At 40.2% G+C, this 16,610-nt stretch overlaps 1 protein-coding gene across 1 annotated transcript in view; it reads right to left on the bottom strand.

Annotated features, from left to right (window-relative positions):
* Positions 1–16,610, bottom strand: part of apeh (acylaminoacyl-peptide hydrolase) — a 93,740-nt gene that overhangs the window by 40,204 nt on the left and 36,926 nt on the right. Inside the window, exons 4-9 of the mRNA XM_063067873.1 lie at positions 10,284–10,374; positions 8,552–8,627; positions 7,750–7,916; positions 7,353–7,490; positions 1,392–1,483; positions 944–984 (exon numbers count right to left, since the gene is read on the bottom strand). Coding sequence (XP_062923943.1) covers positions 944–984; positions 1,392–1,483; positions 7,353–7,490; positions 7,750–7,916; positions 8,552–8,627; positions 10,284–10,374 — 605 coding nt within the window. The remainder of the gene's footprint in view (positions 1–943; positions 985–1,391; positions 1,484–7,352; positions 7,491–7,749; positions 7,917–8,551; positions 8,628–10,283; positions 10,375–16,610) is intronic.

Here is a 16,610-nt window from a genome sequence, read left to right as displayed (position 1 = left end):
GAAATTTCTATCCAAAATAGTATAAAAGTTTGTTACCATTTTCTAGGAAACCAGTGCAATATCCATCATCAGTCTTTGATCAGCATTTGAAATGACTAGGGAATATGGCTCTGATATAGCTAAACTGATAATTAGTTAAACTAAACAGATTACTAGAGTCAAAGTTAAAACAGGACAGAAACAGGCTTTCATCCAGACTTGTCTATGTCAACTAAGATGTCCCATCTAAGCTAGTCCTATTTGCTAGCCCATAATGTTCCATGCATGTACCTGTCAAATGTCTTTTAAAAGTTGTCACTCTACTTGCCTCAACCAGTTCCTTTGGAAGCTCATTTCACATACTCCACCCTTTGTGTAAAGGAAAAGTTGCCCCTCAAGTTCCTATTAAATTTTTCAACTGTCATCTTAACCATACGCCCTCTCGTTCTTGATTCCACAGGCAAAAAAACTGAATCTATTCACCTTATTTATGTCCTCATGATTTTATACACCTCTATAAGATCATTCTATTGTCCCCATAAAACACAAATTTCCATTTTTTCAATATATTCCATCATCACAACTTTAGTTGCCAGATTAGATTGCATGGGCCCATCCCATCATAAACTAATAGAACACAATTATGGTTTCATTAATTTATACTTGTGGTACACTTTGTCAAAACATTGAAGATTTTGCTTGGCTAGTATTTCTTCAGTCTGAAATGCTGCACTTACTAAAGCCACAGTAAACAGAGTTTCACCTTATTGATGAAAGTACAAAATTGGTATCACATCTGCTAACTATCATCCCTTAAATACAGTTCATCAGATTATGCCATGCAAGTTAAGTGTATTAGAAGCAAAATTCACGTCCAAGTGTTCAATACATCTCTCTGGAATCAGAGCAGTTAAACAGCATGAAGATGGCAATAAAAATAGTTCACATAACAACATTCACTTACCACAGTTGCCACCAGTCAGATCTACATAGTACAGTCCAGACCTAAAATATCAATCAAAAGAATAATTTAAACCAAAAATGCCAAAGGCTCCTGGAATGCCTAACAAAAATGATCATTTTAGTAGTGCTCTCAGTCATCGTCAGTGCCGTCCAAATAGCCAAATCTTAAATCATAAAACTGTGGACAATGATGTTATTTGGCTGGAGGGCACTTTTCCACAGGAGATCTCTTGAGAACAAATCAGAAGCAGGAAATCTGATTTATCTTCATTTTCTAAGTTCAGTTTTAGCAGACCAACTGACATCCTGGTGTAAACAGCAAGCTCAACAAATGCCAGGAAAATAGGTGGATATTATCTGTTCTAAGCAGCTTACTAGCATTCTAGGTGATGTCTCTGCAAGTAGACAACTCAATTACTTTGCGTATTTTGCAGTTAAAAATGCCTTACTTTCTATTAGTGCAGTACATGCGTCCCAAGCGTTGAGGTTCATGATCCCATCCGACAAATATGATGCCAGTGTCACTGGGAGCCCAAAAAGCCTGAAATACAAACACAGGTTGAGGGGGGGGGAAGATAAAAGCTGCATATTATAAAATAGCAACACACATCAAAGTTGCTGGTGAACACAGCAGGCCAGGCAGCGTCTCTAGGAAGAGGTACAGTTGACGTTTCGGGCCGAGACCCTTGGGAGGGGGAGGGGGAGATCCAAAATGATAGGAGAAGACAGGAGGGGGAGGGATGGAGCCAAGAGCTGGACAGGTGATTGGCAAAAGGGATATGAGAGGATCATGGGACAGGAGACCCAGGGAGAAGGACAAGGGGGAGGGGGGGATAACCCAGAGGATGGGCAAGGGGTATAGTCAGAGGGACAGAGGGAGAAAAAGGAGAGAGAGAAAGAATGTGTGTATATAAATAAATAAGTGATGGGGTACGTGGGGCAGGTGGGGCATTAGCGTAAGTTAGAGAAGTCGATGTTCATGCCATCAGACTGGAGGCTACCCAGACGGAATATAAGGTGTTGTTCCTCCAACCTGAGTGTGGCTTCATCTTTACAGTAGAGGAGGCCGTGGATAGACATGTCAGAATGGGAATGGGATGTGGAATTAAAATGTGTGGCCACTGGGAGATCCTGCTTTTTCTGGCGGACAGAGCGTAGGTGTTCAGCAAAACGATCTCCCAGTCTGCATCGGGTCTCGCCAATATATAAAAGGCCACATCGGGAGCATCGGACGCAGTATATCACCCCAGCCGACTCAGTCACATCGGGAGCACCGGATGCGTTTTGCTGAACACCTATGCTCTGTCTGCCAGAGAAAGCAGGATCTCCCAGTGGCCACATATTTTAATTCCACATCCCATTCCCATTCTGATATGTCTATCCACAGCCTCCTCTACTGTAAAGATGAAGCCACACTCAGGTTGGAGGAACAACACCTTATATTCCGTCTGGGTAGCCTCCAACCTGATGGCATAAACACTGCCTTCTCTAACTTCCGCTAATGCCCCACCTCCCCCTTGTATCCCATCCGTTATTTATTTATATACACACATTCTTTCTCTCTCTCTCCTTTTTCTCCCTCTTTCCCTCTGACTATACCCCTTGCCCATCCTCTGGGTTTTTTCCCCCCCTCCCCCTTTTCCTTCTCCCTGGGCCTCCTGTCCCATGATCCTCTCATATCCCTTTTGCCTATCACCTGTCCAGCTCTTGGCTCCATCCCTCCCCCTCCTGTCTTCTCCTATCATTTTGGATCTCCCCCTCCCCCTCCCACTTTCTCTCTTACTAGCTCTTCCTTCAGTTAGTCCTGACAAAGGGTCTCGGCCTGAAACGTCGACTGTATCTCTTCCTAGAGATGCTGCCTGGCCTGCTGCATTCACCAACAATTTTGATGTGTGTTGCTTGAATTTCCAACATCTGCAGAATTCGTGTTTACCTATTATAAAATAGATTATTTTGCTTCCTTTTAATACAGTGTGAGCAGTCAGAAAAGAGGATTTTGATTAAAAAAAAGCACAACCAAGTTTCTATTTAGTTACATAATACAGTTTAAAAGTATTGCACAGGAAAACTAAACTGCTTCAGGCAAAATTAACTGCAGCCCTGACAAAGATTTTTAAATCATCTCTGGCCACAGAGAAACCACCAGACAACTGGAGGACAGCAAATATGGAACCCTTATTCGAGAATGACAACAGTCCTGCAAGATATACATCATTGCCACAGAATATATTGAAAACATTCTGAGATATATGACTAATCTGCACTTGGAAGGGCATGGCTTAAGCAAAAGTAATCAGCATGGCTTTGCTGTGGGAAGATCCTGCCTAAGTAACCTGATTGAAATTTTGAAGAGGTAATGAAGTATACTGATGATAGTAGTGCGGTTGATATGTTCTGAGTGGACCGTTAAAGCCTTGACAAGGTCACACACGGAAGACTGCTCCAAAAGGTTAGAGCCAATGGAACCCAGGGAAAATTGGCAAAACTGATCCAAAATTGGCTTAATAATAAGAGGCATTTCTGGCTGGTGGTTTAGTGGCATCTGCACCAGACCTCGTGGTAAGTGGTCTCCCCTCGAATCCCCCCGGCTCCTTGCAAGCTTTTCATCCGTGCTGGGTTGAGCGTTGAGCTAGTAACTCAGCCTTGTAAAAAAATGACAAAAATGCTGAAAGAAATGGCAAGGTTGCCACCCCATGTATCACAAGGTGCAGATAGGAACAACAATGGGAGGCATGGGATGATGGTGGGAGGTGCTATGTGATTAGAAAACTGTGACCAGTGTTGTTCCACTGAGATCAGTTTTGAAAGCTTTAACAAGTTATGTATATTAACAATTTGGATATGAACACAAGCAATATTATTATAAGCTTTTGGACGATATTAAAATCGGTAGTGTTGTTGATAATAAGGAGGATATTGGAAGGATATGCAAGGCAATGGCAGTTGGAATTTAATCCTTATAAAAGTGAGGTGATGCAGTTTAGGAGATTTACTAAGGGTATGACATACATAATGAATGGTTGTGGAACAGAGGGACTCTGCGGTTGAAGTCAGAGGATAAGATTATGTAGAAGTATATGGGATATTTGTGTTCACCAGCAGAGCAAATAATATAAAAGCAAGGAGAATGTTACACAACTTTTAGCACATTGGCTAGGCGTCTGCTGCAGTAAAATGTACAGTTCTAGTCGCTACAATATAGGAAAGGATATCACTGCATTGGAAAAAGGCACAGATGAGAGTCACTAGAAAGTTACCTGTTTCAGTTATGAGGAGACTATCTAGACTAGGTTTGTTTTGTGCTGTACAATTTTATAACTAAATTTAAAACTTGAAAACAAGGAATGCAATAAATGAATCTGAACTTCAACTTTCAAACCTTTTCCAACCTGTTTTCTACATTTATTTATGAGATTTTCAAGCAGATTCATTTACTATAGCTGGAAGTTACAAAGTGAAAATGGTACAAATATCAAATACACCGACTCAACAGCGAAGATGCAAAGAATAGAATAATTTTGCAACCAGAAATGTCTTTAACTCAAGTCAGATTTCAGAAGAGCAAGGTGTTATCCAACCTCCCTGATGATCAATATTTTAAGGAAGTAAGACTGTCAAAACCAATAGTGTTTTTGAAAGCCTACTGTATTAGATTCTGCAGTAGCTCTAATTATTTAAATGGTTAAAATATATTTTATGTTATTGCTAAAATTTAGAAATATTGCTATCTATGCCCCAAAGAAAGTATACTAATGCATTCATGGTTTCTTTATGCATGATTTCAAAGTAGATTACACTTAAATGAACAAAAGATTAATTGTTTGCCCAACAGAAGATAATTTACATTCACTCTGAGTCTAAGGTACTCCATCAATATTTTCCATTATATACCAAATCAACTGATAAAACAAAATGATCATGGGAAATGGAATACAATGTAGGGAAGTAATGCCCATGCATTTTGTTGGAAGGAATAAAGGTATATACTGTTTTCTAAATGGGGAGTAAATTCAGAAGTCAGGGGTTCAAAGGGACTTGGGAGTCCTAGTGCAGCATTCCCTAAATACTAACTTGTAGGTTGAGTGGAAGTAAGGAAAACAAATGCAATACTGTCGGCCCTCTGTATCCGCAGATTCAACCAAATACGGATCGAAAATGCTGCATTCAAAAAAAAATTTCCGGAAGTCTCTCTCCAGCCCCCGGTGTTTGAGCATTGATCGCCTCGCCTCTCGTTCGTTCGCTACTTGTGCTGTGTGCACCCTTTGTTTCTGTGAAAAAATGGCTCCTAAAAAGCAATTAAGTGGTTAAAGCAATTCCTCAAAGACTAAGAGTGCTATCTCTCGCTGAGAAAATAAAAATCTTAGATCTTTTGAAAAGTGGCATGTCGCTGCCAAAGTGGGCCATAAGGTCGGTAAGAACGAATCGAGCATTCGCATTTACATTGTATTAGGTATTATAAGTAATCTAGAGATGATTTAAAGTATACGGGAGGATGTGAGTAGGTTATATGCAAATACTACGCCATTTTATGTAAGGGACTTGAGCATCCGTGGATCTTGGTGTCCATGGGGAGTCCCGGAACTAATCCCCTGCGGATACGGAGGGCCGACTGTATTAGCATTCATTTCAAGAGGACTAAAAATTAAAACCAAGGATATAATATGAGGCATTATAAGGCATTTTTCATGCCGTATTTGGAGTATTGTGAGCAGTTTTAGGCCCCATATCTACGAAAGGATGTGTTGGCATTCAAGAAAGTCCGGAGAAGGTTTACAACAATGATGCTGGGAATGAAAAGGTTAATATATGAGGAGCATTTGAAGGCTCTGAGTCTATACTTGCTGGGGTTTAGAAAAATAAGGGGGAGGGGCTCTCATTGAAACCTACTGAATATTAAAAACCTAGATACAGTGGACATATAGAGTATATTTCAACTAGTGGGAGCATCTAGGATCTGAGGGCAAAGCCTCAGAATAGAAAGATGTCTCTTTAGAACAGGAGGAACTTATTTAGTCAGAGAGTGGTGGATCTGTGGAATTCATTGCCACAGACAGCCACGGATATCAAGTTATTGGGTATATTAAAAGTGGAAGTTGATGGTACTTAATTAGTAAGGACACCAAAGGTTATGGGAGAAGACAGGGGAGCAGACACCATGGGCCAACTGGACGATTTCTGCTCCGATATCTCATAGTCTCATCTTAGTAAACTGGAAAATTAAAAGATCAAAAATATTCCTATGCATCAACAAGTTGAAGATGGAATCTTCAAAATTTACTGAAATGTTTAAAATTAAAGTTGCAAGACTATCTATACCAAAGCAATAGAACTAATGACAGATTAGCATTTATGCAACATTTAGTCATAGTCATAGTCATACTTTATTGATCCCAGGGGAAATAGTTTAATTTTTCATGCCCATTTAAGATATCCCGAAATTTTTTTAGGATAAAGAACCTGAGAACTGTATTCACTTTACAGACTTAGAATCCAATTTTTATTCAGGTAACTTCCACAAAGCAATGCAAACAAGAACCAGATACGTTATTTTTAATAACGATGCCTCATCGAGGTTCCTAGGCTTAATTCCCAGACTCCACTTCAAACAAATGTAATTGTACTTCAATCGACTTCCTACAGGACACTGGCCCTTGGTCTCTCGCTTCCTCCAATCTCAAAGAGCCCATCTATTTTGAAACAGCACTGAAATAGCAGCCGAAGATTCACTGGAATGGCTCTCAAGCCCACAGCTTACAGTATTACTACTGAACCACTGATGACACATGAAAACATACTGCAAGAAAAAAATTCTGCTTGTCAGTACATTTCGAATGGAGGAGAGAGGATCGTTACTAGAGCTCCAGCTGTTTGTGCATGAAGGGATTGAACTTTGATAAGTGTAGCGCCTTTTATTTTCCTTTTATATTTTATCTCTATTAATTATATAGTTCTAGTAATATCTATTAACTGTAATTCATTTAATCGTATCTAGTGTATTGTCTGTTATTTGGGCGAGGTGGGGTACATCACACAGCATCCACACAAACTTAATTACCCAGTTTGGCGGCGCCGAGGGCTGTTTCCCTAGACGACAGCGAGTTGAGCGACCCTGAGGCTTGCCAGGGGGGTTACACATGAGCAGGGGGGTTACATCCATAAGCAAGCTTTATTAAATTATGAGCAGCAGAGATATTCACAGTCTTTTCCCCAGAGTAGGGGAATCTACAACTAAAGGGCATAGGTTTAAGGTGAAAGGGGAAGGAATTAAAAATGGATCTGAGGGGCAAGTTTAGTGCACAGGTGGATATATGGAACGAGCTACCAGATGAGGTGGCTTAAGCATGTACAACTGCAATAGGAGCAATAGAAAAACTTAAAAAATGCACAAAATAAACTCTTCAGAAACAAACCTGCCCAGGTGAAATGTGGTCAGGTATGCCTTCCAGAACAGAGATGTTGCTACTTTCAATATCCAGGACGCACAGCACAGGTGTGGACTTTTTCACCAGAGCTTCTCCCCAGTCCTCCCAGTACACAAAGTCATCTCCCTGTAAGGTAAGCAGCAATTGATTAGAACACTGCGAAAAGCTATGCATAGCGTCCAAAAATCAGTTTACTGGATATGCACCATTTGCTTTTCTCCAAGCTAGTCTAAACCAAATACATTCAAGTTCAAAGCAAAATATTACTTTAAAATCTGAAACTTTTCCCTGAAGTGAATCCTTATCTATATGCTAATCACCTCAGGATTGTGAACATAGAAACAGAGTGAGTAGAAGATGATTAAAGAAGTGAATGACACTGTACTTTCACAGGCTTCTCTTGCTTTTCGGGTTTGATGCTGTCTTCATCCTCTTCAGTCATATCAATTTGTGGCTTAGTTTGGAAAAAGGATTCTGTTTTGGGTCTTTTCTTTTCAGCAATGTACAGGATGTGAGTCTCAGAGTGAGACCACACAAGACAACCAAATTGATCTGAGGAGAAAATAAGAATGCAACAATATTAAAGAATATAATAAGACTTACTAAGAATGAATACAGTACTCTCCTATCTCATTTATAGTCAGTTTTTACATTAAGCGATTTTTAAAATCTTGCAATGACCCCATGTTTGGAGTTGTTGTTGTTCCTTTTTGTGCCTTGTGGTGCATCAGGTGGCACTTTTGCCATTTCTGTAGCATGTTTTTAAACTACTTTTTATGAGGCTCAAGCCAGCATGGATGGAAAGTGTGCAAGAAGCTATCTGGATTCAAATTTGAGACCTCAAAGTCCAGTGCTGATGCCAGTACACCAGCAGCCAGCATGTTTGGAGTAAGCTACATAGAATTAATATTTTCTGGAAAGGAAGAAGTCTGCCTATTACTTTTGCATAAACAATCATTGTAAAAATAGCCAATATGCTCCTGTTTATTCCCCTGAAAGTGTCCTCAACATTCTCCCCCCAGTTCCCTCATCCCCTCAGTTTTATTTAGCTAGGACTAAAAGATTTTGGTAACTATTAGAAGGGGAAAAGTATCCTCTTCCCCAGTTCTTCAGCAAACAGTTCATATACTATACACACTGGTCTTATACACAAAATGAAAACTGTTCACTTCCAGCTGAATCCGTACCATCTTCATACACCTTGCCATGCTTGTCAAGTGCAGTCAGGTTTATGCTCTTCTCCTTGGAGTTTTTATTCCAGATCTGTGAAAACGATCAATAATTGTAAATATACAAGCAATAAAGGACAAGATAACATATCCAATGGAGTTGGATAATTAGTAGTAACTAAATATCAAATCCATTACATTGGACAACAAATTTTTTCGAAACTGTTGCTTTGGTCAGAATTTTTTTTAGTTATGATAGACAGCTTGAAGCAGAATACAAATATAATTTCAAAATATGTTTGTATTACTTAGGAATTTGGAGAAACAAGAATTTAACTTTTATTGAGTATAATGCATTTAATTGTATAATGGTGTTGACGTTTTGCAACAGTTCAACTAAGCTAAAAATGTTTTGTTGATGATTTTCGTTTGTACTCAGTGTCTGAAGCTTCTCACTTAAATGTCCAACAATAATCAGCCAGCAGTGATGGATTCTAGTTGCCCTGATACCATTTCTCTTTGATTGCAATGTCTAATGAAACTTTTACCATGCTTGGCACTGATAGTGCCAAGATTTTCAGGGAAGAAGTCTAAATGGGAATGCAGAAAATGTATCTTTAGTGACATTTTGTACTTCATGGTTTTGTATGCTTGAAGCATGTTGTCAACCAGCTGCACATAGTTTGCCAAGAAAATTTTCAATAATATCCTTGAATGCCTCCCATGCGATTTTCTTCAGTCCCACTTAAAAGTTCTTAGAATTATCCGTCATTAATAACCTGAGTCATTTGTGGACCAGAAATGCCTTCCTTAACCTTGGCATCAAGTATTTTCACATAAATTATGACATGAAATAATAAATGCAAGCAATTTCAAAAAAAAATGCATGATAGGAACACTTCATTGTGATTTTCTTGATCGGCAGCCCAAAATTGATAAGATACACCCAAAAGTATTCAGGAAGTAAAATCTTTGTTGTTCAATGTTATCAGCATACGAGTAAAATAAATTATCAATTTAAACACTGATTAATAAAATTTACAAAAAATAATAAAGTATTCTAATTAGAGAGACAAAAGCAATTGTTTTAAAAGCTTCAGAGTTTGTCTCTAAAAATTTAGTTATAAAACACTACTTTTTCTAGAATGATTTTGGAGAGAAATGTGACAATAGCATTTATTCCTACTGTTTTTTTGTCCTCTAATGAATGCTCCATTTATACTATTATGGTATTATGGTACTATGACATGAAAGTTACAGTCAATAAAGGCAAAACAGTGTGATTGTTTTTATGATGGTATTAAATTTTCCAAATACTCTCTTTTCACTGGAAATTCTTTTGGAAAGGGTAATTTCTATTTGTGAAAGAATGGTCATTGGAAAATAAAATGGACCACTTTCACTTGCTTATTCAGAGGTGACGGAGAAAAACTCTGTACTTATTGATTTCAAGGAAGCAAAGCAGCAAAGAAATTAAAAAATCTTCATAATGCATTAGACAACAGGTTGATACCAGACTTTGGAGCAACATGAAACCTCACAGAAGTTTCAGCTAAGAATGTCCAATGAATAAGTTTAAAACAATGGAGGCTCGAAAAGGGTTTTTACTATCATTATAAATATGTGAGAAAGTTTTTATTTAGTCCTTTTGTCTGGAATGGCCTGCTTCCTATAAACATTAAATCTGGAAATAAATATTGCAGTGTAATTGGCTTTTCAACAAGCGATAAATTGCTCCTATAATACTTACCTCCAGAAATTGTTTTTCTTCTCCTTTTTTGTTTGTGTGTTCTCGAAGAACAGCCTTTAAGCATCCAGACGGCGAGTCTCTGCTCAACAGTCTACAAAAAGTAAAACAATAATTTTGCAGCACAAGGTCTAAAGTATATCTACATAACCTGTAAATTTCAGAGGGATCGCCCTGTTCTAGTGCATGAATCACAAAGAGATAGCAGATAATTTGGGTCTGTACTCTTTAGAGTTCAGAAAAATGAGGTATGACCTGATACAAATAGAAACATAGAAACATAGAAAATAGGTGCAGGAGTAGGCCATTCGGCCCTTCGAGCCTGCACCGCCATTTATTATGATCATGGCTGATCATCCAACTCAGAACCCCACCCCAGCCTTCCCTCCATACCCCCTGATCCCCGTAGCCACAAGGGCCATATCTAACTCCCTCTTAAATATAGCCAATGAACTGGCCTCAACAGTTTCCTGTGGCAGAGAATTCCACAGATTCACCACTCTCTGTATGAAGAAGTTTTTCCTAATCTCGGTCCTAAAAGGCTTCCCCTCCATCCTCAAACTGTGGCCCCTCTTTCTGGACTTCCCCAACATCGGGAACAATCTGCCTGCATCTGGCCTGTCCAATCCCTTTAGAATTTTATACGTTTCAATCAGATCCCCCCTCAACCTTCTAAATTCCAACGAGTACAAGCCCAGTTCATCCAGTCTTTCTTCATATGAAAGTCCTGCCATCCCAGGAATCAATCTGGTGAACCTTCTTTGTACTCCCTCTATGGCAAGGATGTCTTTCCTCAGATTAGGGGACCAAAACTGCACACAATACTCCAGGTGTGGTCTCACCAAGGCCTTGTACAACTGCAGTAGTACCTCCCTGCTCCTGTACTCGAATCCTCTCGCTATAAATGCCAGCATACCATTCGCCTTTTTCACCACCTGTTGTACCTGCATGCCCACTTTCAATGACTGGTGTATAATGACACCCAGGTCTCGTTGCACCTCCCCTTTTCCTAATCGGCCACCATTCAGATAATAATCTGTTTTCCTATTTTTGCCACCGAAGTGGATAACTTCACATTTATCCACATTAAATTGCATCTGCCATGAATTTGCCCACTCACCCAACCTATCCAAGTCACCCTGCATCCTCTTAGCATCCTCCTCACTGCTAACACTGCCACCCAGCTTCGTGTCATCTGCAAACTTGGAGATGCTGCATTTAATTCCCTCATCCAAGTCATTAATATATATTGTAAACAACTGGGGTCCCAGCACTGAGCCTTGCGGTACCCCACTAGCCACCGCCTGCCATTCTGAAAAGGTCCCGTTTATTCCCACTCTTTGCTTCCTGTCTGCTAACCAATTCTCCACCCACACCAATACCTTACCCCCAATACCGTGTGCTTTAAGTTTGCACACTAATCTCCTGTGTGGTACCCTGTCAAAAGCCTTTTGAAAATCCAAATATACCACATCCACTGGTTCTCCCCTATCCACTTTACTAGTTACATCCTCAAAAAATTCTATGAGAATCGTCAGACATGATTTTCCTTTCACAAATCCATGCTGATTTTGTCCGATTATTTCAACGCTTTCCAAATGTGCTGTTATCACATCCTTGATAACTGACTCCAGCAGTTTCCCCACCACCGACATTAGGCTAACCGGTCTATAATTCCCCGGTTTCTCTCTCCTTCCTTTTTTAAAAAGTGGGGTTACATTAGCCACCCTCCAATGCTCAGGAACTAGTCCAGAATCTAACGAGTTTTGAAAAATTATCACTAATGCATCCACTATTTCTTGGGCTACTTCCTTAAGCACTCTAGGATGCAGACCATCTGGCCCTGGGGATTTATCTGCCTTCAATCCCTTCAATTTACCTAACACCACTTCCCTACTAACATGTATTTCGCTCAGTTCCTCCATCTCACTGGACCCTCTGTCCCCTACTATTTCTGGAAGATTATTTATGTCCTCCTTAGTGAAGACAGAACCAAAGTAATTATTCAATTGGTCTGCCATGTCCTTGCTCCCCATAATCAATTCACCTGTTTCTGTCTGCAGGGGACCTACATTTGTCTTCACCAGTCTTTTCCTTTTTACATATCTATAAAAGCTTTTACAGTTTGTTTTTATGTTCCCTGCCAGTTTTCTCTCATAATCTTTTTTCCCCTTCCTAATTAAGCCCTTTGTCCTCCTCTGCTGAACTCTGAATTTCTCCCAGTCCTCAGGTGAGCCACTTTCTCTGGCTAATTTGTATGCTTCTTCTTTGGAATTGATGCTATCCCTAATTTCTCTTGTCAGCCACGGGTGCACTACCTTCCTTGATTTATTCTTTTGCCAAACTGGGATGAACAATTGTTGTAGTTCATCCATGCAACCTTTAAATGCTTGTCATTGCATATCCATCGTCAATCCTTTAAGTGTCATTTGCCAGTCTATCTTAGCTAATTCACATCTCATACCTTCAAAGTTACCCCTCTTTAAGTTCAGAACCTTTGTTTCTGAATTAACTATGTCACTCTCCATCTTAATGAAGAATTCCACCATATTATGGTCACTCTTACCCAAGGGGCCCCTCACGACAAGATCGCTAATTAACCCTTCCTCATTGCTCAAAACCCAGTCCAGAATAGCCTGCTCTCTAGTTGGTTCCTCGACATGTTGGTTCAAAAAACCATCCCGCATACATTCCAAGAAATCCTCTTCCTCAGCACCTTTACCAATTTGGTTCACCCAATCTACATGTAGATTGAAGTCACCCATTATAACTGCTGTTCCTTTATTGCACACATTTCTAATTTCCTGTTTAATACCATCTCCGACCTCACTACTACTGTTAGGTAGCCTGTACACAACTCCCACCAGCGTCTTCTGCCCCTTAGTGTTACGCAGCTCTACCCATATCGATTCCACATCTTCCCGGCTTATGTCCTTCCTTTCTATTGTGTTAATCTCTTCTTTAACCAGCAACGCCACCCCACCTCCCCTTCCTTCATGTCTATCCCTCCTGAATATTGAATATCCCTGAACGTTGAGCTTCCATCCCTGGTCACCCTGGAGCCATGTCTCTGTGATCCCAACTATATCATAATCATTAATAACAATCTGCACTTTCAATTCATCCACCTTATTACGAATGCTCCTTGCATTGACACACAAAGCCTTCAGGCGCTCTTTTACAACTCTCTTAGCCCTTATACAATTATGTTGAAAAGTGGCCCTTTTTAATGCTTGCCCTGGATTTGTCGGCCTGCCACTTTTACTTTTCTCCTTAGTAATTTTTGCTTCTACCCTCATTTTACACCCCTCTGTCTCTCTGCACTGGTCCCCATCCCCCTGTTGTGAACTAACCTCCTCTCACCTAGCCTCTTTAATTTGATTCCCACCCCCCAACCATTCCAGTTTAAAGTCACCTCAGTAGCCCCCGCTAATCGCCCTAATATTTAAGATTTGCTGGGGACTTGACAAGGGAGATGTTGAGATGTTTTCTTTAGTGGGAAAGTCATGCACAAAGGGACATGGCCACAAGAGGCTGGTCATTAAGAATTGAAGTAAGAAGACATTTCTTCTCTCAGAGGGAAGCGAGTCCTTAGAATTCTTGGCTACACAGATTAGTGGAGGGCAAAGCATTAGATAGAGAACACAGAACAGTGGAGCACAGGATTAGGCCCTTCAGCCTGCAATGTTGTGCCAAACCAATTAAATGAGTAATGAAATGGCCAACTAATCTCTTCTGCCTATACAATGTCCATATCCTTTCATTTTTCTCACATTCATGTGCCTACCTACACATCTCTTAAAAGTCCCCAATGTATCTGTCTACCACTACTGCAGGCAGTGCATACCAAGCACCCACCACTCTCTGTGTAAAAATCTGACCCTCACATCTTCTTTGAAATTACCCCCTCTCACCTTAAATGCATGGCCTCTGGTATTAGACATTTCAACTCAGGGAAAAAGATACTGTCTGGCTTTTCTACTGTGACTCTCATAATCCTATAGCCTCTGTCAGATCTTCCCACAGCCTCCGCTGCTCCAGAGAAAACAACTCAAGTTTGTCCAACCTCTCATAACAACACATACTCACTATTCCAGGCAACATCCTGATAAACCTCCTCTGCACCCTCTCCAAAGTCTCAATATGTTTCATATAATGGAACTATATGCAATATTCCAGATGAGGCCCAGCCAGGGTTTTATAAAGCTGCAACATACATAGCATTTGCCTGCTTCTTGCGTGCTATCCCTACATTCTGTGTGTACAAGAACATCTTGATTCCTTTTACCATCAATATTTCCCCACCTGAGAAATTTTAAAAAATTCTAAATCTCTATTTTGTTTATCAAAGTGGATGATCCCACTTATACTGAATCTTTCATATTCTTGTCTACTTATCATGTCTATGTCCTGAGAAGCTTTATCTTTTTCTCTCCAGTTATGATCCTACTCAGCTAGTTGCCATTTCCAGGGTTTGGCCATATCCTTCTAAGCCCCACTCCTCCATGTACCTATACCAAGTGCTTCTTATAAGGTATTACTGTAACTGCTTCATCCATGTCTTCTGGCAGCCTGTTCCATATACTCACCACTCTCTGTATGAAAACGTTGCCTCCAGGTCCCTTTTAACTCTTTCCCCTTTCATCCTAAACCTATGCCCTCTACTTTTGGACTTCCCTACCCTGGGGAAAGGATTGTTACCAACCACCTTATCTATTTCAAATTCTCTGTAAGGTTATCCTTCACTCTCCTACATTCCAAGGAATACAGATCTAACCCAGCCAAACTTTCCCTATAACCAGGGTCTTTGGTCCTGGTAACATCCTTGTGTTTTTTTTGCTGAAGTCTTTCTAGATTAACCATACCTTTTCTATAACAGGGTGATCAAAACTATTCACAGCACTCAAAGTCCAGCCTCATCAACGGCTTATACAATTGTAACATCATATGCCAACTTTGAAACTTAATGCCCTGACTGGTAAAGGCCAGCATGCTAAATGCCTTTTTCATTAACCTGTCCTCCTGTTACAGTTTTCAATGAACCATACAATGACAGACCATAAGACTGTTAAGATATAGGAGCAGAAATAGGCCACTTGGCTCATTGAGTCAGCTCTGCCATTCCATCACGGCTGATTTACTATTCCTCTCAAACCCATTCTCTTGTCTTCTCCTTGTAACCTTTGACACCCTGACTAACCAAGAACCCATAAACCTTTGCTATAAATATACTCAATGACTTGGCCTCCACAGCTGTCCATGGTAATGAATTAAACAGATTCACCATAGTCTGACTAAAGAAATTCCTTCTCATCTCTGTTCAAAATGGATGTCCCTCTATTTGAAGGTTGTGCCCTCTGGTCTTAAACTCACCCACTATGGAAAACATGCTCTCCACATCCACTCTGACTAGGCATTTCAATATTTGACAAGTTTCAATGAGAACACCCCTCATTCTTCTAAACCTGAGTGAATACAGGCCCAGGGCCAAACACTCCTCATATGTTAACCCTTTCTTTCCTGGAATCATTCTCGTGAACTTCCTGTGGACCCTCACCAATGCCAGCACATCTTTTCTCATATATTCCAAGTGTGGTTTGACTAATGCCTTATAAAGCCTCAGCATTACCTCCTTGCTTTTGTATTCTAGTTCTCTTGAAATGAATGCCAACATTGCATTTGCTTACCAGGCCACTGACTCGACCTGCAAGTTAACCTTTAAGAAATTCTGCATGAAGTCTCCCAAGTCCCTTCGTATCTCTGATTTTTGAATTTTCTCCCTGCTTAGAAAATAAAATGCCTTCACTCCTTCTACCAAAATGCATGACCAACACTTCCCTACACTATATTCCAAGGATTTCTGCAGACTCCCTGCTTCCTTAACACCACCTGCTCCTCCACCTATCTTTATACTGTATGCAAACGTGGCCACAAAGCCACTAATTGTCATCCAAATCATTAACATATAATCCGAAAAGAAGTGGTCCCAATACCGACCTCTGCTAAACACAATTAGTTCCATCAGCCAAACAGAATAGGTCCCCTTTATTCCCACTCTTTGCCTCCTGCCAATCAGCCAATCCTCTATCCATGCTAGTATCTCTACTGTAATACCATGGGCTCTTATTTTGTTAAGCAGCCTCATGTGCGGCACCTTGTCAAAGCCCTTCTGAAAATCCAAGAACTTCCACTGACTCTCCTTTGTCTATCCTGCCTGTTACATCCTCAAATAATTCCACCAGATTTGTCAGGCAAGATTTCCTCTTAAGGAAACCAAGCTGACTTCGGCCTACTTTATCATGCGCCTCCAAGTACCCAGAAATCTCATTC

The sequence above is a fragment of the Mobula hypostoma genome, chromosome 15 (assembly GCF_963921235.1).
Source record: "Mobula hypostoma chromosome 15, sMobHyp1.1, whole genome shotgun sequence".
In the NCBI taxonomy this organism is placed as follows: Eukaryota; Metazoa; Chordata; class Chondrichthyes; order Myliobatiformes; family Myliobatidae; genus Mobula; species Mobula hypostoma.
Note: the sequence above shows the minus strand (reverse complement) of the source record. Positions and strands in the feature narration are given on the sequence as shown.